Source organism: Dermacentor andersoni, chromosome 3 (assembly GCF_023375885.2).
Source record: "Dermacentor andersoni chromosome 3, qqDerAnde1_hic_scaffold, whole genome shotgun sequence".
Taxonomy (NCBI): Eukaryota; Metazoa; Arthropoda; class Arachnida; order Ixodida; family Ixodidae; genus Dermacentor; species Dermacentor andersoni.
In genome coordinates this window covers 75,618,956-75,640,261 of record NC_092816.1, presented here as the reverse complement: position 1 = coordinate 75,640,261, position 21,306 = coordinate 75,618,956, and the positions used below count along the sequence as shown (strand labels likewise).

At 43.7% G+C, this 21,306-nt stretch overlaps 1 protein-coding gene across 1 annotated transcript; it reads left to right on the top strand.

The window, feature by feature from the left end:
- Nucleotides 1-1,387: 1,387 nt before the first annotated feature.
- LOC126545042 (mitochondrial sodium/calcium exchanger protein-like) lies at nt 1,388-18,861 on the top strand. Its single transcript, XM_072287216.1, has 16 exons — nt 1,388-1,554; nt 2,520-2,672; nt 4,899-4,951; nt 5,473-5,531; nt 5,989-6,090; nt 6,781-6,948; nt 7,534-7,674; nt 9,827-9,913; nt 10,935-11,066; nt 11,794-11,987; nt 13,197-13,329; nt 14,238-14,437; nt 15,290-15,365; nt 15,950-16,030; nt 16,449-16,513; nt 17,193-18,861. The coding sequence occupies exons 1-16, from the start codon at nt 1,516-1,518 to the stop codon at nt 17,370-17,372; spliced, it is 1,863 nt and encodes a 620-aa protein (XP_072143317.1). The 5' UTR covers nt 1,388-1,515; the 3' UTR covers nt 17,373-18,861.
- Nucleotides 18,862-21,306: the final 2,445 nt, after the last annotated feature.

Here is a 21,306-nt window from a genome sequence, read left to right as displayed (position 1 = left end):
CCTGAGGTGTCAGGGCCATAGGCTTTCGTATTGTAGCAGCGCAAATATTCCAATAAATCTTGGCTACGCACCGACAGACGTACATTTAGTAGAGATTAGAATCGCCACTTCGCTTTCTTTTGTAATCTAACAGAGAATAAATTGCCGATGAAAATATTTGCCAACTGAACGCAGAGCTTTTTCATTTACGTTTTACAGAGAAAATTTATTTGTTCTCCGATAACGCAAAAGACTAATTACCTCTTTTGATGCTCCGTATACCACGCTTTGAGTGTATAGATAGCCTTCTATAAGCTTTCGTATTTCGAATGAATACCTCCTGCTGTAATGTCTCGTTGGCGATGGAGGTACTGAATAAATAAATAAATAAAACAATGCGCAGGTGCGCAAAGCTTGCTAAAACCATTGCCCTGATAGTCGATAGTTTTATTCTATATAACGGCGTTCAAATTCAAAGCACGCCTTTCATGCCGCGTCTGTGGCAGCTGCCAAACCTGACCACAAGTCTTTTTGCTTCCGTCTATGCCTGACCATATGTTACACCGGCATATTTTCATGCGTGATTTTCCTATACGTGCTTTTAGCATTTCGTCACTGTCTACAGTCGCCGTCATAATAGGAGTTTTGCAATCAAAAGTGCGGAAAACAACACTCGAAAATAATCTTAATCGGAGAACAATGAAGGGATTCTGCGCTCCAGTATCGTCGTGCAGCTCTAGACAGCTGATCGAGAACGGGACACACTGGCACCTTATCGGGCGTGACTGCGTATTTCGCGCGCTGAGAAAGCGGACGCTGCCGAGACGCGACGCAGCTTGCGGGAGATGCCTGCTATCTAGTCCGGAGACCTGTATCTAACGACATTGCATTCGCCGTTTCGTACTTCAAGCGGCCATGTTCGCACTTCTTTCTCGAGGTGCACATGATAAGCACCGCAATGTACGTCCAGATGACGCGAGCCGGGGGGGGGGGGGGGGGGGCGAATTCGAGACAACGTTGTTTTTACAGCCTCCCCTAAAAATCTACCATAACGGCACTTTTTGCATTATACTGCAGAGAGATGGAGAGGCCGAGGGAACATACTAGAAGTTGAGTAGTGGGGCGAGAAGGCGTGCGGAGGTAGGACGGGAGAGGGAAGCGTATAGCGGAACAACAAGAGCGATGTATCGTCGCGTACCAACCACCCTCCTCTACGTCGTCGCATGTGTTTTGCGGTCCAAAGTACGCGGACCGTCGTTGCACTGTCGTGATTGGCACGCAGGACGACACCGGACGTGCAAGGAAACCACGTGACTGCTCATCCTGGACCAATGGCGGGGACTGGAGCGGCTCGCGACAGGCGCTACTTAAGCGGTGTCCCAGGCTCCGTGGCCTCAGCACGGGTTCGCCCCTTCAGCCGATGCATCCACGTGAACGACTTTGGAGCGACTTTTACATCGTGCCTTTTCGTTCGGACCAGTTCTCTGAAGCGACCTCGTGTTTGAGACCTCGTTTGAGCGTCTACCATACTCCAGAATGGTGTCCACAGCTGCGGTCGAGTTTATGGCGGTTTCGGTGAGTCGTCGTCTTCTTTCCAGTTTACTTCCTCAAAAGAAAAGAAAATCGGAAACCTAGTATATCTTAGACGTGAAATGATGGCTATTAGCGAAGTTACTTCCGAGTTCGATTTCGAGTGTCCAAGATTCAGAAGTGATGTGCTTTCGAAATTCTTTTCATAAACCGCGCTTTGGGCCCCAATTTCAATTCAATGTGGCTTCCATAAAGCACGCGTTATGCGGTACGAAATGCAGACATGTTAAAAGGAAATTTTATTGCCGACTTAAGCTCGCCAGAAGATACATTGTACCCGATCTGGCAGCCTTGCGATGGGAAATATCAAAAAGGTAATAAAATAAATTGAGGCTACAAATTACCTCTGTATATGTTGTTCTACGCAATATGACATTTATCCGGGGGATCAATTTCACGGTAATAGAAACCATAACAGTCCGGATAGCACAGCTGTTTTTGCAAATCCTAAATGCTTTATATTTTCATACGTTTTATTTTTCGACAAAGAAATACATTGCTACAATTTTCTGCATATTTTCCTTTTTTGCACATGACATGTTTTTTTTTTTTTTTTTGCTATTACAATGGTAATCCTTTTGTTCTAGACTACCAGAGACTTCCAGCATTTAGGAAAGAAAGCTTGGCCAACGTGCCAAAGCCCATAACCTCTCAAACACTAAGAATTAAAATTTGCCATACTGCGATCGGGCAAAAATCTCTCCCTATATACATATATTTTTTTTTTCATTTAAATGTGCTCCCGCTTCAGGAGCATTCCTTCAGTAGCGTCGATAATGTTTTTCTGTATCTTACGACTGCAATGTTGTGGTGAATCTAAACTCGTTGAGTGCAGCTTCTAAACCGGGTGTGGAGTTTGTGCCAGAGTTTACATGCCTGATTTTACTACGCCATTCGAATCAGCACGACGACATAGGCCGCAGTTTAACTTTAGCGCACCATTTGTGCAGTGTCGGGACGTGACGAGCTTGAACCTGACTGACAAGTGTGAGTTCGTTCGTTCTGAACCATCATGTGCACCCAACATGGGCTTCGTCAACTACATGGAGGTGATCTACTGCCTCCTGGGCCCGCAGCACTACGTGGAGTCTCTCCTGCTCACGGTGAGTGCGCTGTTTGAGCACATAGTGTCACCTGTTAATTTCTTTGATCATATTTAGGCCTTTAGTCACATTCGAGGAATGTTGTGTGATGGAACAAGTTGAGGGGAAGGGATTCTTGGAACCGCAACTATTACACTCCGCGAATAAACGTCAAAAATGTTATTATGGCTCATAGCAAAAGAAAGCGATAAAAACGGCACGTGTTTTTTCATACATGTAAATTACAATAGCCATCACCATCATCATAATCGGAGCTCCAGTTACCTTCGCTCTGCGTCAGCCAAATACATCCCATACGTGCACATTTGTCATTTTTATTGCTCCACCTAATGCCTCGCCAAGCTCAACTGCGTTTTCTTTTTCGTTTGCAACAATTATTTTAGTGTAGTGGGCCACGGGTTATTTTTTCTGCGCTCATCACCTGCTCAACTGCATTTCTTGCTCTTAATGCTCGATATATTTTCGAAGAGCTCTGCTAAACTGGGTTAGCGCCACTCTAGAGATCTCGTTCAAGCTGAGTCTTTCTGTTGTCAGTTTCCAGCGATGGCCTCACCAGAGGTTCTTAGTATTGTGTGCTAGCACCCTGTGCATGCTTGGTCACGAGCTCTATGCAAAGCCGCTAGGGAGTGAGGGTTCAGTGCACAATACAATAATGACGTGTACATATCTTCCTTTTAGCTTTTACATGAAGAAGAAAACTGACATTTTAAAATACAATTACCTACATTGCGTCATCCTTTATTAACACATAAAAATGCCACGTTCCACTTTTATGCGAATTAAGCGAATTATGCTTTCTTTTGCTATGAAAAACAGCAAACTATGTTAAGCTTACGCATGGCTGCCAGATTGCAGCTCGCAACAGATGTAATTGAAACTAATTGAATTCTACATATATTTTTGCAGCTTATATAAAAATGACGCTGCTTCAAAGGCAGGGGAACACACTTTGGTGACATGAAACCGATAAATGCTGTATTTGTGGAGCACACCAGGATCTAAGATGTTCTTTTTTCTCTCTCTTCTCTTTCTTATTTTTACTTGAAGAATTAGTTTTGCTGTCTTTCTCCGTCAGAAAGCTGACCATCTAGAAGAGAAATTTCTCATGCTGTCGCTCCCAATATGCAGCTGTGTCCTCCGCATCACATCATTAAGCAATGCCGCGCCACAAGTCCGCGACAGGGATTGCCTAAGTTTATAGATGCCCCATAACCAGCGTCGCATACGTCGTTACATGGTTGTGCGCAAACAACATGCTATGAAAGTTCACCACAGATAAGGGCAATCGCAACGGCGTATGAAGGTGGCATCGTGCCATGGCTTGCATAAAGGTGATGGCCAGTATTGCATCATAAAGGTGTTTCGGCTTCAGGCGTGGCGACCCAAAAAATGTTGGCGGCTACTTAGCTATCCAAGCAAGCATTGCGATGATTATCGCAGTTTGTTCCAAGTAATAGTTGTAGGCTGTCATAATTAGATTAAAGTTTTGTCATAGATGAGTTCTTTGAAAGTTGAAGTCAATCTTGAACCTGCAGATTGTCTCGATAGAAAATGTACTATTCATGTAGCTTTATTTTACATCAGCGTCACGTCACCTTAACGTCACACATGCACTATTCAAGCCATGAAGTGTCAAAACATTTAGCGTTATGAAATAGCGAGGGCTGCAAGATCAATTTCTTTGTCCCTCTTTCTTTATTGGCGTTAATGGCGCACAAAAGATACAGGAAGGTTTCAGCAACAAGATGCATAATCGTAATCGTCGAGTAAGTGTTAGCTGTCGCCTGCCACTCAGCATAAACGAGATTAACGTGTTACTCTCATCAAGTGTATAAGATTGTTAAATTTGGGGGCTACTGGGTAAATATTCTAAATATTACCTCCGCGCGAGACAACTTCCATATTTTGCGTGTTTTACCTTTATTTAACCAATCTATGTGAACTTCTCGAGTTACAATTTAGGAGTGACTGTTGGGGTACAATATTTTACGCATACATAAAGTAGAAGAACCCTAACTACATCTATGTCTGCGCCTTGTCGAGATATAACAGAAGTATTCTGGTTAACTTTCCGTTAGCCTGACATGCTCAAGGTCGATACGAGGATAAAAAAGAGTAACACTGCACGTGTTACGAGATTAGGGTTTGGTTTTATGCGCTATTATCCTCTACGTACCGCCTGTTTGACCGATGTATTTACGTTTCTTAATCTTTCTCCACTCACAGGTGGCGTGGTTACTCGTGTTGTTCGTCGGCCTCGGCGTTACGTCAGGTGACTTGTAAGTGACCATCAGTCCGTTAGGCTACGACAAATTCATAGCCTGTCATGCCTGCGCCGGTTTTCACACTTACAGGAAGTGATTTAACGGTTGCGAAAGCAAGAGCAAGAATTGAATTAAGAAAGCAATTCATTTCTGCATAGCGAATGGACACATTCTCTTGCTTACCTCAGGTACCGTGTCGCAAACGTGTGCAGCAATTCAGCATGCTTGTCTCTCAGAACGGTTAATAAATTAACAAGTGAGATGCACAAAAAGAAAGAAATACGAGCGCCTGCCCTCTTATGACAATGCGTTAAGTGAATCGCTAAAGCTAGTAACACAGCGCAACCATGTTGAATCAACTGTGCTATACCCAGGCGCATATCACCAAATTTGTGCCAACTAAGGTCATTCTAGTTTATTTAGCGTTGTCGTCTTATTTACCACAGTGTACGATACTGTATTTTGAAGGCAACAAACTCCTTATGTCCGATCATCTCGCATTCAGTTGAAAAATAACACTTTATTTTTCTTTTCAGCCTGACTCCAGCGTTGTTTGTCATCTCAAAGACGCTACACATGTCCCAGAACATGGCAGTATCCTTTGCATTACATAAATGTGGGCTGTATATCTACTACACCAAATATCCGACAATAGTTTAAATGTCGTCCTAATAGTGAGAACGTTTTATCACTCGCTACAGTAAACTGTGAAGTGAAATGGTGCTGCAATTCTTTCTACAGTTTTCTTTTTATTCATAATGCATGTCATCCTGCATTCGGAATGCTTGACATGGCTTTGGCCCAATTTCTTGTCGTGGCTGATAGATTTGATTTCCCTAGATATTACAGCATACCATTGTCGTAAATTCATAGCACTGACAACGTGTTTAGATTTCAAGATCTGTATTTGATAAACAAAATAATCTACAGATAAAAATGGTGGCAGTCCAGCTGGTAGTCATTGTGCTTTGATTATTTAGAGGGTTCATTGGAATATAGTACCACGTAGATTTATATAAAAATATATGATGTTGCCTTGACTAAAGTGCATGGCGTCACACTCCTGGCATTCGGGAATGGCTCTCCAGACATCTTCGCTGCCCTAGCAGGAGTGAGACAAGGATCATACGAGCTTGTCATTGGAGGCCTTATTGGTGGGTTGAACTTCGTAATCTATATCGGATTTTCCGAAGTTTCCTTGATGTGCCCAGCTGTGTGAAATATCTTGTCTGGTTGGTTGAAACTATTTCTTTTGCAGTGATGTAGGAATGACTAGTCGATTCATTCATTCACTTGAATGTTGAATGTTCGACGAACAATTTATCTTCATGCTCAAACGTTCGTAAAGCGTGGTTCTTTGAAAGGCAGGTAAAGTCATTCGTTTTTAATTCATTCATGAAATTTATTCAATGAAACGAACCTGGAAAAAGAACACTTTCAAACCAAACATCAGTCAGTCGTGAGCAGCGCATTAATTTTGTACAAAATAATTACCTTGGACACCATGGGAAAGGCGGTATTAGAGCCACGCAAGCTTTAATTCTACTGGTGCCGCACATGATGTCTAAAGTACTTGCAAGAAGTACCAACAATAACTGTATCTGAAAGGCTTCACCTGGCACTCTTGAAATCCTTCATATACAGTAATAACCTTTCAGTATTGCCTAGACAATCTAGTCAGCATTATAAGGCTTTACTGAAATAATGCAATCCCTGTCGCTCGGTTTATAGCATGGAAAAACGTTTTGCTCTTGCTGTTTCCAAACAGCCGCCTGCCGATAACGCAGAACAATGTTACTTGGAGCATGAACTTTCACAGGCCTAAATTGTTTGCTCCTGCGCAGGTGGCGGGATTTTCGTCACCACAGTTGTAGCCGGATCGGTGTTTCTTTCGAAGCCTTTCAAGCTGGCCGCTCGACCCTTCACAAGGGACTGCGTGTTCTACTTCACCGCCGCGGCCTGGGCCTTCTATTTGTTTTACACGGGAGAGATCACCATGATGCATGCTATAGGTAAGGCGAAGTTATTTCCTTAAAATATTAAAATATTATTGAAGTAAGATAACGATGAATAAAGATAAGATAAAACTTAGCTAGGAAACCAATGATTTCTTTTCCAAGGTTCATCACCCATAATAACTGCGTCTTATTCTTAATTTAATTCTTAATTTATTCTTAATTTAGGCTTTAGGTGACAATTGACATAAGCATTTCATTACGATGTTATAATGGTCGTTCTTTCGTTCATAAGGACGAATATGACGTACCAATGTGAGAATGTTTTTGGCTTACTAAAATATCAAAATTCTGCGGAACGCGTGGCAGTTCTGCAGCACAATACTAGTTCAGAAAATTTTGACATGAACTTGTGATAACAGTAGTTTTGCCAACCGTTAAGTCCAAAGTTAAGCTCAAAGGATCAAATTAAAAGAAAACCTGTAAAGAGCTTTAAGCTAATGTTTTCTAAAAGATGGCATTACAATGGCAAAGAGCAAACTGATTAGCTTACATAACGAAAGAAATGGACTGAGCCTAGGAAGGAAGAAATTCAGCGTTCAGCCTTGAAGCTCAGCGTTTTGTTTCTTTATTACCATGCAGGTTTCATCTGCCTCTACTGCGTATACATTACTGTGGTCATCGTTAGTGGAATAGTTTACCAGAGGTACCTGGCTAAAGAGCAGAATCGCAAACAGCGAGACGAAGAAAAAACGTGCCACAACGAAAAGCCTTCCAAAAACGGTAGGTGCTTCGCCACACGACCAGCGCTGCTGGTGCTTACGGTTTGCAGCTCAAACTGCCAAACCGGATGGGCGCCATTTCTGCGTCAGCAGTGCCACCTCACCTCGGTGCTGATACGCGTCCACCAGATCGTGTGTGTGAGATGCAGAAACCTCTCTCCGAGCTTTTGGCAGACGGCTTCACGAAAAAGTGCAACGGAAGTCCCCCTTTCTCCTGCGGGAAGGAGGAGGTCTTCCGAGACCAAGGTCGGGAACACGCACTTTCAGCTGAGGCGTGGCTGTTAAAAGGCGGATTCGACGTTTCTGTGGCCTCACGCAAGTAAGGTATACAAAGCTGTCCTTTCAATTATTTTTCTGCTCCCCTTTCACTGTACCGTTCCCGCTGCCCATGACGGCCCGTGGCGTCTTTGTCTCCCTTATTCCAGGAGTACCTCGAGAGTCGTAAGCTCTCCGAGTTCTCATACCTTTCTCGTTCTGGTTCTGTTCATTTGTTTCGGTTTTTCATGTTGGCTATTCCATGCCAATAGTTGCGATGATTCTACTGTCACTGACTGTATTAAGGGCGTGTGAAAGCTCTCTTTCCCGTTGTCTTTTACGTTCCATCTCATCCGCTTCCAACACTTTTTCGTTCCGTAGCTTTATGCACTGTTGCAGGAGGTTCTGACTCTGACATGTTCAGCGCTGTTATTGTGACACCATTGTTGCTGTTTTCTGGTCGTGACAATGTGTTATGTGCTGTACATCGGGGTGCAAAAAAAAAACAAAAAAAAACATTCGAATTCCTACAGTGTATAATAAACCAAGTGTATCTCATAGTGAAAACACTGTCATGGAGGCCGACTTTTCATGTGCGTCTGATGTGTTGAAAATAATGTCTGCTTATTGTGAATACCTTGACGCTTGGACCCATGAAGGCATGCATCTTGTTGACGGCAGCACATATATAAAGTGAAGCATGTTATCCTGCTGATGTGTATGTGCACCTCTTCTGCTTTTATTTTGATGATGTTCGTGGAACCCACCTTGACACAACTTGTTAAGCCTACAGTTCAATGGGAATGGACGACGTTATGATGATTGATGTTGCATGGAGAACAACGTGTTTCGTGAGACTTGTGCTTTTCTTGACCGTCGAATATGTATCAAAGTCATAAGTCGTCTGCATATCCTGCGTTCGAGTACTGCATTTTATTACCAAACTCAGCACGCTAGCAGAAGCGCGAACAAGCTCCTGTTTGCAATCCTATGGATGTAAGCCTTTTTAAAGTGTCCTTCCTTCCAGCACTACGTTCACCTTCCTCTGTTCGTCTTTGACAACAGAGACAACAATGCAATAGTGCTTGTTCCTCAAAACACGCCGTACTGTCTTTCGGAATGTGAACTAGTGCAGCGGTTTCGAATCCCCAACAATGAACGCCTTATAATATGAGTTTGAGCATAATGAATTGCATATTTTATTTATTAAGAAGTATACGGTGATTGAAGCGCCGCGTGACACATTTATTTATTTGAGTGGGAAATCGAAAAGTTTAGTATACTTCAAGAGAACTAAAAAGGAATGCAAAGTGCTCGAACGCAGGACAAATGCCTTAATTCTTGGGTCTTTGTCTTCCAGGCCCCAGCGCTAAGATGGCGCGCCTCACCGCCCACAGTGTGGTGTCCCGCCCAAGAGCGCTATAGCCCCAAAAACACATGCTGGCAAATGCCAACCGTAAAGCTTAAGACACAAATGAGTGCGTACCACACGGCCAAGCTTCCACCTACCCACAAAAAAAGAAAACCACCACCAGGTACCGCATTCTTGGTCACAAGAACAGGTACATTGCTGCAACTCAAAAAGAACAGGCAACGCGGACATGTGTCTTGCATTTAGCATAAAGGGACGGCGAGAAGATCGACGCAAGGACACGCCTGACGCAAACGCTGGCGCCTCTCCGGATCGCCAATAGGGGAAAAAAAAACGCAAGTGCGAACGGAGGCTGCGAGTGCATCGAGCGTGTTCTTGTGACAGTCTTCTCGAGTCCGTTTATGGTAAATCTTCACTGGTATACCCCGAAGGTACCTGTTCTCACAATATACCTTACTTTATTCGTAGCCAGCCGTCTAGGACCTTATTTCATATTCCCCTGTTTGGCGCTTCCTTTCGGTTACAGAGGCATGTACAGTTTCAAGCGAAGTGACCTTCAATGGAAGACGGCACGTTTTTGACGACCCTGAGCGCAGTTATGTTGTTCCAATAGGTGAGTGCACTGGGTGTTGTCGACAACACAACCAGTCTCCCGTATTACGACACTCCTGTCGTAAGCCGTTGCTTTGTAGCAGCAATTTTTTTCATATGTTCGTTTACGAAAGGACATGCCTCTGATTACTTCTGTGTAGTCTTTCTCCATATTCGTAATATTCATCCGGACTTCGCTTACGAACTTCTGATTGAACAAATAAAAAAAACACGCCTGTCCGGAAACGTGACGTTGCGATGATGTGCCGTATTAATTAAATTATGGGGTTTTACGTGCCAAAACCACTTTCTGATTATGAGGCACGCCGTAGTGGAGGACTCCGGAAATTTTGACCACCTGGGGTTCTTCAACGTGCACCTAAACCTAAGTACACGGGTGTTTTCGCATTTCGCCCTCATCGAAATGCGGCCGCCGTGGCCGGGATTCGATCCCGCGACCTCGTGCTCAGCAGCCCAACACCATAGCCACTGAGCAACCACGGCGGGTTGTGCCGTATTAATATTAAGTAGCATCTTTCTTTTGCCACATTTGTTAAGTCTGTCATATTGTGTCGAATCTCTTTGCCTTGCTTCTCTTTACTCTTTTCACTAATAGCTAGGTGCTTCGCTTCACTTTAAATAATATTGTATTGGAGGTTCTTCGTACAGCAGGTAACCTTTATGTACAACTGACTTCACTAATTTAAGGGTAGTTCACTAGTAGAGATTAAGCAAATAACTGTGGTCGATTTTGGCCAATCTAAAGTTCTTACTCGAGCCTGTCTTTGAATGCCTTGAGGCCTGTCAAGCTGTGGAAGACAGAAACACAGCACTGTGGCTGGGGAAATACAAATTTTTTTTTTGTTCTGCTGTAGTCTTCCATGAGGTCGAGTGATTAGAATAATCAGAGGCAAAATAGTGACAGAAATGAAATATGTATCCAAATATAAAGGTCTTACTACTTAAAAGTTGTAAACATTAGGTCAGCCTCCCTCACGCGCTGTTGTTTTACATAATCATTCCAATTATATTTTTGTCTAAAGCCTTCAGATACCTGAACACCGAACCGCGAAATGAAGTTGAAGTGGCCGAGAAAGACAACATAGTGCCAGATCCCAATGAAGGTGTCTACTACATCAACCTCGGCGCTGATTGCCTTGAAGAGGAAGTTGATGGTGAGCTCAAGTCTTCGAGATTAGTTATCTTGAAAACCGATGTACGGCCCACTTACGTTGGCTTGCAACTAATAATCTCCTTAATTGACGAATAATAGTCTCCTGTACCGGTTAGTGCAATCTTTTGTGCCCGTTTTATAGTAGTGTCACATGAACAGTGCCTTCATTTAGCTCGTAAGGGACATGGATATCGTCATGCTTCAATTAATTTGTGAGCGTAACCTGTCGCTCATCAAGTTTGAAGTGTGCGAGGCTTTGATGAAAATTGTCAGAAGTGGTCTGCTCACACTCGACTATAAGTTCACCGAAACTATTCCACCTCTCGGTTCCAGTGACGAAGGAGACAATCCCAGAAGTCCATTTTTCTTTGCAGTTTACGGAACTCGGAGTTTGAGCAAAAGCTTAATTCCCGCGAAGCCTAGCCACATAGCCTCGAACTCGAAGTTCTAGTTCGTAGTACCGTTTCCGACATACACAATGATGCATTAAATTGGAAGCACTATACCCTAACGAAGCAAACATTCACATTTGTTGTGGATCCCGCACGATAAACAATGAATGACACAAACGCGTTTTCTTCCAAATTTTCAGCCATATTCTTGATTCTCAGCTCGTAAGCTAAGTCTTATACAAGGAACAGATTATGTGCTTCTGCATTCGACTTAACCAGCCAATTGAAGCCTCGCAAAGCTTAAAGCAGTACATGTTTTTTTTTTCTTTCTTGCAGTGGACACACTTACCATTGTCGTCGATAAACCAAGGCGAAGCTCAAAGCTGGACAAGACTCCTTGCATTACGCTGGAGAAGGAGGAAGAGAGTTCGACGAGCCTTGTTTTAGATGTGATCAACAAGCTTCTCTCAGTTAACTTGGACGAGAAGGAAAGGGAACCGTTCCTGATGTACCTCGTCAGCATCTTTAAGGTAGCTGCCTGCCCTGCTCTTGCTGCTGCGCAGGCGCGTTCGAACAACTAGAAAGCAGAAGTGGTACAATGAGTGCAGTGATATGGTTGAGCTTATTAAAGGGGAATTCTTCATTTCAATATTTACACATAAATCCGGCATGTTTGAGGAAGCGTAGTATTTATTGATTGATTCCCGAATAGGACAAAATAATTTCTTATTGTGCTATGTGAGTAAGGCGTACTCCGACATTAGCTTATCTAATTCGGTGTGAACGTTGTAAAACACGTCACGCAGAAAATATAACCAAGGTTGCAGAGTGACCACACATCGATTTGATATTTCTTCTCCGTTCGCTTTTAGGCACGTTCGGTTGGGACTTTTGTTTTGAAGAAATGATCCACAGTACATTGTTTTTTACTCTTGTGGACGACAATACTTAAGAACAGATATGGACCCACTCCGGAGGATGGCGTACAACGATGGTTGATTTCGCGATACTACAGCACCTTCATTGAGGTCGTCAGGTTCACAATGTTATCTCATGAAGCCCTTAACTGCACAGAGACTTGTTTGCACAGAAATGATGCTATCGACGTCCCCACTACGTCTAATGGGCTTTAGTTTAGTGCATTGCACCCTAGGTATAAAAAAAAACATAGATTACGAGTAAATACAAAGAGTTAATCACATTGTTTGCTTGCCTTTGTTATCATTCGGCGAGACGTTGCAGCAGATACCCTAGAAACGTCTGCGCCGATATATTCTAAGCAAATTTTCACAGAACGCTTGTTTCTAGAATAGCATGGAATTGTAATGGCATATATTAGACTATGAGCTAGGGCAAGCTCAACAACAGATGACGACAGAGAGAGAGAGAGAGAGAAAGGTAAAGGAAAGACAGGGAGGTTAACCAGAGATTATCTCCGGATGGCTACCCTGTACTGGGGGAGGGGCAAGGGGATGCGATAGGTGAGAGAGAGAAGGATAAAAAAACCTACACACACACGCACGTACACACTAACTGTTTGTGTGGGCACTGTCACGCCGCCCGCAAAGGTGTTCCTAGTGTTACGCACTGTAACCGTACAATCCTACGTCACATGGATGCGCAGCTTAGGCTATATAGCTGGTACAGTGATTTAAGCTGTTTTTTTGCGTGCTTATTTGTTACTTTCCTAGCGGCAAAGGGAACATGACTTCAGCGCTGTTCCTCTTCCTCTCCGATAGATTCCTGTCTTCTTTGCATTGGCAATAACGACGCCCGTGGTGGACCTCACCAAGAAGAACAACAACTGGTGCCGCCCTCTCAACGTGATCCACTGCATTACGGTCCCCGTATTCCTCGTCTTCGTCTTTGGGCGTAAGCAGTCCTTTCGTGGAATTTGCAGGATCCGTTCACAAGTATTTCTTGTAGATTTCACAAAATTGCCGTACTGAAGATCGAGTCATGTTAGACATTGATAAAGAACGATTACATGCGCTCGCTCATCTGCTTGCTATACTGAATTTCTCTGTAGAGAACTCCATGGAAACGTGTGGTTTTCAAAGAGTTTTCGATACTGCATATTAGCGTTAATGTTTACATGAATGCTGAAATCGGTTGATTGCACTAAACTTCAATTTAAAATTATTTATGCTTTCCACATGAACGCGGAAACTTCCGCGTTTACGTGGCTAGTACTCTAACAACCTTTGATAAAGCATTACTCAGAAGTGGAGGTCGACCTTATAATGCGAACGATTTAGATTTTGTGTGCGTGTTCTTCGCTATATCTACATACCATACGTGCATTCCCCATGTATCTGTCTCACAACAAAAACGCTGCCACTAATCCTTCGTGCCTATCCAGCGGACACTTGCCGGAAATGTCTGTATTTCTATCCACTCGTTTAGATAGGTAAGGTACGTAGCTTCTGACCCCACTTAAGCCGGCCAACCTCGGTATCCGGACGACCGTCAGAACGACAGAACAGTGAATATAAACGCCATAGTAATTTTCGCCAATTGCGCGTTGGGTACGTAGGCAAAATATATGACAGCGTTGCGGTTGTAAGACAGACGTATAAGGACTGCTACGCATGCTGCCTAGAAATAGCCAGGAACAGGCGCGTTCTGGAGGTAATCGAAAGCTTTTATCCCCTGGAAAAAAAAAGTATCTATACGAACAATGCGGTAATAAAACAATGAAGCCTTTGCGGCTCAATATTTTCCCTCCGTACTCGCTCCTAACGTGGATCGCTGCCCTCCTATCCAACCTACGCACGCAGTGGGAAAAGTGGAGATTGGCGGTGTGGTTCCCCTTTGGACGGTCGTTGCCGCGGCGGGGGCTCTGGTTGGGGTGGCCGTGCTGCTCACGTCCGAGAACGACAAGGCGCCAAAGTACCACTTCGCCTTTGCCTACGCCGGCTTCTTTGTCGGCGTCGTCTGGATATACGTGATCTCCATGGAAATCGTCGTCTTGCTGCAGGTGAGAACAGGTGCCGACTGAGCGTTCTTGCTGGAGCGTCGTTTTATTCGACGCACCCCACTGGGCATTCCATTTAGACCCCGTTTTGTATATGGCTCGCCTGAAGGTAATCAACCGAGGAGATTCGCAAGCATCGTTAGAGGAAAAAAGTCACGCAATGATGCCATTTTCTTTTACCTCATGCACGCACGCACAGCGAAGCTATATTGTTTTTCTTGCGGACGTTGTGCTGAGTGAGGCGATTGTCGAAAGGCGCATAAATAGTTTGAACTTGCTTACAAGCTGTTTGGTTCCATGCGTTATTTCTCAGAACTGGGCTTCCGGAGGAACTAGGAATAGCAGGCGGAAGAGAGCTCTGGCAGTAAAATGTTTTGGCTTATTCCGCCCGAAATTTGAGCATGCCACATCAATTTCATCACGTTTACAAGGTTAGCATGAAAAATAGGCTAGTGCTATGCAATCACCAACTTGCATCACGTATAGTAAAGTGTTCTTCCTGTTTTATGGCGCTTACATGCATTGAACTCAATGCTCTGCACGGAGTGAGCGTCACAGGAAGTTGAACTTTTCTTATGGCATCCTTGCGAATAGTGTACGCTACATTCATTTCAAGTACGGACGAAATGAAAAGAATGTAAATAATTAAAACAACAAGTTTTGTTTCTAATAGTCATTGGAAACTGCAATAAGAACTTGATAGTATTGACTTCACTGGCATATCTGAAATATGTGGCATAAAATGCTGCGAATCGCAGGTTATGCTGAGAACTCTCTAGTACTAACGCAGTTTTTGTCCGTGTCATGCAACTTTAATAACAAAAATGAGGTTATGTTTTTTTTTTCTGTTTGCAGGCCGTCGGGATCGTATTTCGCATTAGTGACGGTATACTTGGACTCACAATACTCGCATGGGGAAATGGCCTTCTAGGTAAGTAGTACTATGATTGCTGTCCACGTAAATAACGAGAAAGTGTGAAGTATAAAAAGGCGTGATGTGTCCGAGTGCTAACTGAACGTGTAATTCGTCGTGGCCTCACCTAAGTCATGTTTTGGGGGTTTTCGATAGATCTGGCAGTTAAAAAAATTTTAGGGTCTGACAGCTTATAAGCGGAGGGTTGTTTCTAAAGAAGACGATTTGCTTTATTCTCACCTCTTTCGCCCAAACCCGCTCAACAAATTCGTCTGCATCCTCGTATTCATGTGTCGATCTTTCTCACTACTCACACAATGTTCAGGTGGCCTCTACGTATCTTTCACGTGAATCACACGAGAAAGATCCGGTATTATGAATATACATACAGAACCTTCAAGGGACCGAATCATATAAAGCACGATGTAGTAATCCATATACGCTTCAATCAAATTATGTCAATTAAATACCGACCAGTGTCAATTAAGTTTTTTTTGTTTAACTTCATGAGGCGACGGTTATTGATATACTTCATTGCAAATGAAAACAGGATCTGAGAGACACAAACCTAGAACCACCTTCTGTTACACTTATTTTTTCAGATTTCCTGGCCAACGTGAACATCGCAAGGAAAGGATACCCACGAATGTCAATATCCGCCTGCTTTGGGACACCCTGCCTGAGTATCCTTTACCCAGTGAAATTAATTATGCGCCAATTTTGTTCTCGTGGGTACCTTACTACGCTATCCATTAAAATTACGTTGCACTTTTGTCATTTTTCATGCCCTCCCAGGATGTGCAGAGAAGTGGTGATGTACGTCTGAAATAAATGTTCAAATTTGTATGTTTTATAAACTATGTTGCTGGGCCCACCGAGATAGTGTTTCAGTCCTGCACAGTTATCTAGTCCAGCAATCTGATTGGCAGTACAGCTAAATATTGATTTACAAACGCTCGTTCTGTACACTCCATATGACACTTTACGTCTCAATTGTGGTTTTCGAATATTATTTCTACCAATATAATGAGCGCAGTTGACTTTAAATATTTCTTCATTGTATCACTGTCTCGTATGATCTCCTTAACTACTGACCTACAGCCCTCCTGCTTGGTGTTGGAATTCCGTCCATTATTCAGCTAGCAGGAACAGACAACGTTCTTGTGGTGAGTATGCGAAATATCGTGGCATTTCTCCAATACGGTCATTTCGGAATGCTACTGTGGCTGTTACACCCTGTTGTTATGGCGTTTCTGCAAATTTATTCTTTCTTCAAAACTTTTATTGCGCAAGATTAACATATCGTGCTGGTGTTGCTGTTTATTTCATCTATATCTCTTTTTCTTCAGTTTCTTCCATTATCGGCTTTTATATTCCATGTTATCTAACGGTCTCTTTGGTAACCTTCAAGTGCCTTCCACAAGCTTTTAGGCCCAAGAATAATTTAGGGCACGTGTTCTAGGATATAGTACAAAGGGAAATAGATAATATTGTGGAGCTTGTCGCGTCCAGAAACTACGCTGTGGGCTTTGAGGTACCCCGTAGGGAAGGACGGCGGAATGAGTTTGACAACCTGGGGGTTCTTTAATTAAAGTGCAGGAAAGCATAAACACCACGAGCGTTTATGCATTTCACCCCCCTCTAGATGCGACCGCTGCCCGCAACCTACAAATTCAGCTCAAATGATGCGACGGTATCTGACGTTTCCCTTTTTAACTTTTTTTACGTCTCCCCAGAACGCTGCACATATTACGTTGGTTTCTTTAGCGCCTCCTGCGCTTTATGGCCTACCGACGATTCATAAAACGAACGACCTTGCCTCTTTTGCTTTCTTTTCTTGAACAGCTCCACTACTCCAAGCTGATCACAGTGCTCTTCTCTGGCCTAGCCACCAGCCTGCTTTCTTCATTGGCCACGATGCTGGTGACTCGTTTCCAGAGCAGGCGCTTCTACGGCGGCGTGCTCCTCGCAATCTACTTCACGTTCCTCGTCGCCGCTGTACTCGTGGAATCGGGACTGGTGTGAAGAGCAGACATTGAAGCACACGCACAACAAGAAAAGGATGTAAACTTTATGAGTTTACTGCTGCCCAAAAGCTCTCGATGGAAGGAAATAACGCGTGGCGTGGGAAAACGCGTTTCCCACACGAAGCTGCCACGCGTGTGTCCTTTACCCCACTTTATCAATATTTTGTGTGGCGGTTACGAAGAGGGCGCGGGGGTAATTACATAGGCTTTGGCTGGAACAATCAGTCAGTGAATAAAAGCGCGTCGAGCTGTGCGTTCATTCGCACTCTTAGCCCGTCGCTGTTTTTTCTCGTATTTTCGAGAGCCAGCCTTTGTAATTGGCGATTGGACATGACGTCCACGCTTGTATATGGAAACCAACGGCGCGCGAATGAAATAGCCGCGGTTGCTGTAATCTTTTCTTTCTCTCTTCGACAGCAGCCGACATGAACGACAAAGATCGCACACCTCATCTCATTGAATAGACGGCACTGTGAAAGACCGCACACACACGAATACAAACGGCTGCTCGTCTTAATTGCATTTTTGTACAAAGCAGAAAACCATGACGTCTGTCTGCTTGTGTATGGAGAAACTTGCGCAAGAGATTATGACTTCTCTGTGGCATTCTGTAAAAATTGTACCACTCTGCGCATTGTAAACTCCCGTGTTTTAGCTTTTGGGAGAGTCATTTTGTGTGATCGGACTAGTTTTGCAAATTTTCGCCTTTGTCTTCAGCTGGTGATGGCCACGTATTTGCTTTTGTGTTGACGTTTCCGCACGTGTTTTGCGGGGAAATGTACAAAAAAATATTTATTTGCATTTCCAAAGGTCGACGTATACACACTTGCTGTTTCCGGCGCTCTTTTGCGCCTGTAGTTCGATTTCTTGAAAAGTGCATATTTATTTATAACGGATGTCACGATCCTCATGCATCCAAGTGCCGCACATAGAGCGACTTAGTGCAGTTATCGGGGTTTCTTTCTGGATGATTTTTGTTCTCGGGGGCTTACTTCTTGAAAATTAACAATGGCGTTAGATCTGAAATACATTAGCAGTTTTGTTTTTGGTTATCACCTGCGCTAGTCAGAATCTCTGCCAGTTTTGCTGAAGGTTATGGCGGCGTTTCGTTTGTGTTTAAGTTTTTTCGTAGCCCGGTTGTCTCGGTTCAGTCCATAGACCTCAGATTTTCTTTTTTTTGTCTCTGGAGGACGCCATTCTTTTTTTATGCACTTAACTCTTGCGGGAAAGCTGGCTGTGGTGACGCCTAAGTGATGGCGAATGAATGTAGCAACTATGGATCGAACTAACGGGAAGATGGCGTGGGTTTGCTTCACTTAGCGAGGCCCACGCGCTGGAGAGCTTTGAAATCTCTGGTGTGAATACGTGTGAACCGAAGCGCGATGTTGCTTATTGAGACTATTTTACATATGCATTTCTTTATTTCGTATGATTGTACTGCTGGTTGTTTTGTACTCACTGAAATAAATTTTATCTGACGTTGCAAATGCTTCTATTGCTCTATTTCTCGTATTGATACCTCTATTAGTCTGCAGTACATACTGAATTACTGCGACGGTTATGTAAGAACATGTAGACACAAGAAGCTTGTGAAAACTAATTGTGGCTTCAGCATAATGAAAATAAGAAAATGTCAACATATGTCGTCATTCAAAAGAAAACAGTATTAATATTGCAGCATTGCTAGATTTGGGAAAACACACACGCGCATATCACTACCTTCGAAAGTTGAGCGCACTTAAGAGACGCATTTTTCGTATGTTTACCTAAAGGATTCCACCAATTATTACCAATGTCACTTTAGTTTAAAGTGGAATAACAAGAAATATACACTTCAGAATAACATTTCACGCAATACCCGGTCATAGTTGCATACGCAAATCCAAAGTCCAGACGCCAGCATCTGCACAAAATAATCTCTCACAGGTGGACACTACCAGTGGCCACCAAAATCTCAAGACAACAGTGCACATATCTGAAGTACACTTGGTCACACCAGAAAAAAATCATTCTAAGTCTCATATTTGAGTGATGAGTTCTCGCTCATAATTTCCTTGCCAAGCAAACGCCTGGTTAAAATAACGTAGAATTCACATATCGCTCACACCTGTGAATTGTACGCAGTTAACGTAGACTTAGTAATACAAACCCACAAGGAAAGCTTATTTTATGTGGCTTTTCTCAGCCACATAAATAGGTCAGCGTTTTTTTCACTGACCAGCGAAAATAAAAAAGACGCACAAAAAAAGCAGTAACGAGTTTAACGCGGCACCTGCATAACCGAGAGGTGGCGCGTACAATCTAGCAAATGGCCAAGTGTGCTAATGCGAGCTGACGCGCTAGTTATTTTTTACGTTTATTTGGGGAACATGGGCCGAGAAAGAAATCTCCACAGCGATGTCGTCATCGCCATAAATCATCGTCATAATTAGCAGATAACGTGCACAGGAGGGTATTTTCCGAAAGATCACACAGATAATTTGAACAAAAGAATGCGGTGTAGCTTGCTGATTAGCCTCACGAGCGCCGCGTATGCAAACGATCGTAGGTGCCGTGTTGTTTATGGAAACAACTTCGCGCACTTTGCGCGCCATTTTGGCGTCTGAGGGACAACGAACGCGTAGCCTATGAGCAAAGCCTATATTCGCTCCGGGCCAGAAAACTCGAGCTCATTACTCTTCACTCACTGCGCTGCCGCCATTCGCTAAGCCCTGCGCAGCGGTGATTAATGAGGCAGCCTAGTACGACCATCTTTTTTTTGTCTGCCAGCGATAACGCACCTAGAGTGCCCGCTGAGCCGCCATTCAAAAGGAAGTGACTGTTCATTTGTCTTTGCTCCGACGTTAGCAAGAATTTGCGCTCCAGCTATGTAGGCCCTTGCACAGAAGCATTCACGCTTGAACGAATCTTTCTCGATGTTAAGTTTGCTTTTGCCATTCTGCGCGTAATTGCCCGCAAGAAGACAATATCTGAAGCAGCACGGAAGCAGCAATCGTTTATTCAAATCAGAAGCAGAAAACGCCGACATCTTCAAAATTTCGCCGCTGCTTTCACGTGGGCCAGGGGATAGGACGTATTGCGACTGTGTATTAAACTAGCGCCCAATCTGCGTACTTGTATGAGCGTTCACCATGAAGTTTGCATTCAAATCGATATAGCGGCGTGGCGGTCTTTTAACTATCGCTTTGTGTAAAGGCTTGCCAATCTGAGCTGTGTTACACAAATGAAGTGCATTAATTTTTGTTTCGTTTGCCACCTTCTCGCAATTTTTTGAGCACGCACTAAGTCGCTTATATTCTTACTCTAGCTGGTGCGTATTCCCATGCGCTTGTCAAGGCGTGTTTCGCTATTGGTCAACAGATGGAGAAATTTTCTTTTATGTAGCGTTGCGCCAAGCGCGTCCGCGTTAAAACGACCTTTATTGCTTTATTGTGGGCTTCTACTGAGATGCTTATTTCGCCTCTCATACTCAAATGTTGCGGAAAACTGGCGACAGTTGATTTCTTCACTCCTACGGTCATTAGAATAATACCATCAGTCACAAAACACAGTGCTCTGTAGGACAAAGTTTCTTTTATTGTTATTGCAAGCATGGCATAATCCAAAGTTTACGTGGAAACGTGTCCCTACGTGCATCTGTGCGACATTCAAATTGCTTGACTGCAGCACCCAGGATAGATTAGTTGGCTAAAAATAAAAGCCCTGAATAACAACCATCCGTACTTGGCTGATGTAAAGGAGCGTCCGAAAGAAGGCCATCACTGGCCCCGGAATTCACTTCAAGGTCTTCCGGAGTGTAAGGGCCGAGAAGTTTTGCTCTCGGGAGCCCCGCGTCCCCACAAGTCAGCACAGTAGGTATGAGCGCTTTGGCAGTACCCGAATGTAACGGACTGGAGTGTCCGCATACAGACACGGTGCGTTTTGTCTAGCGT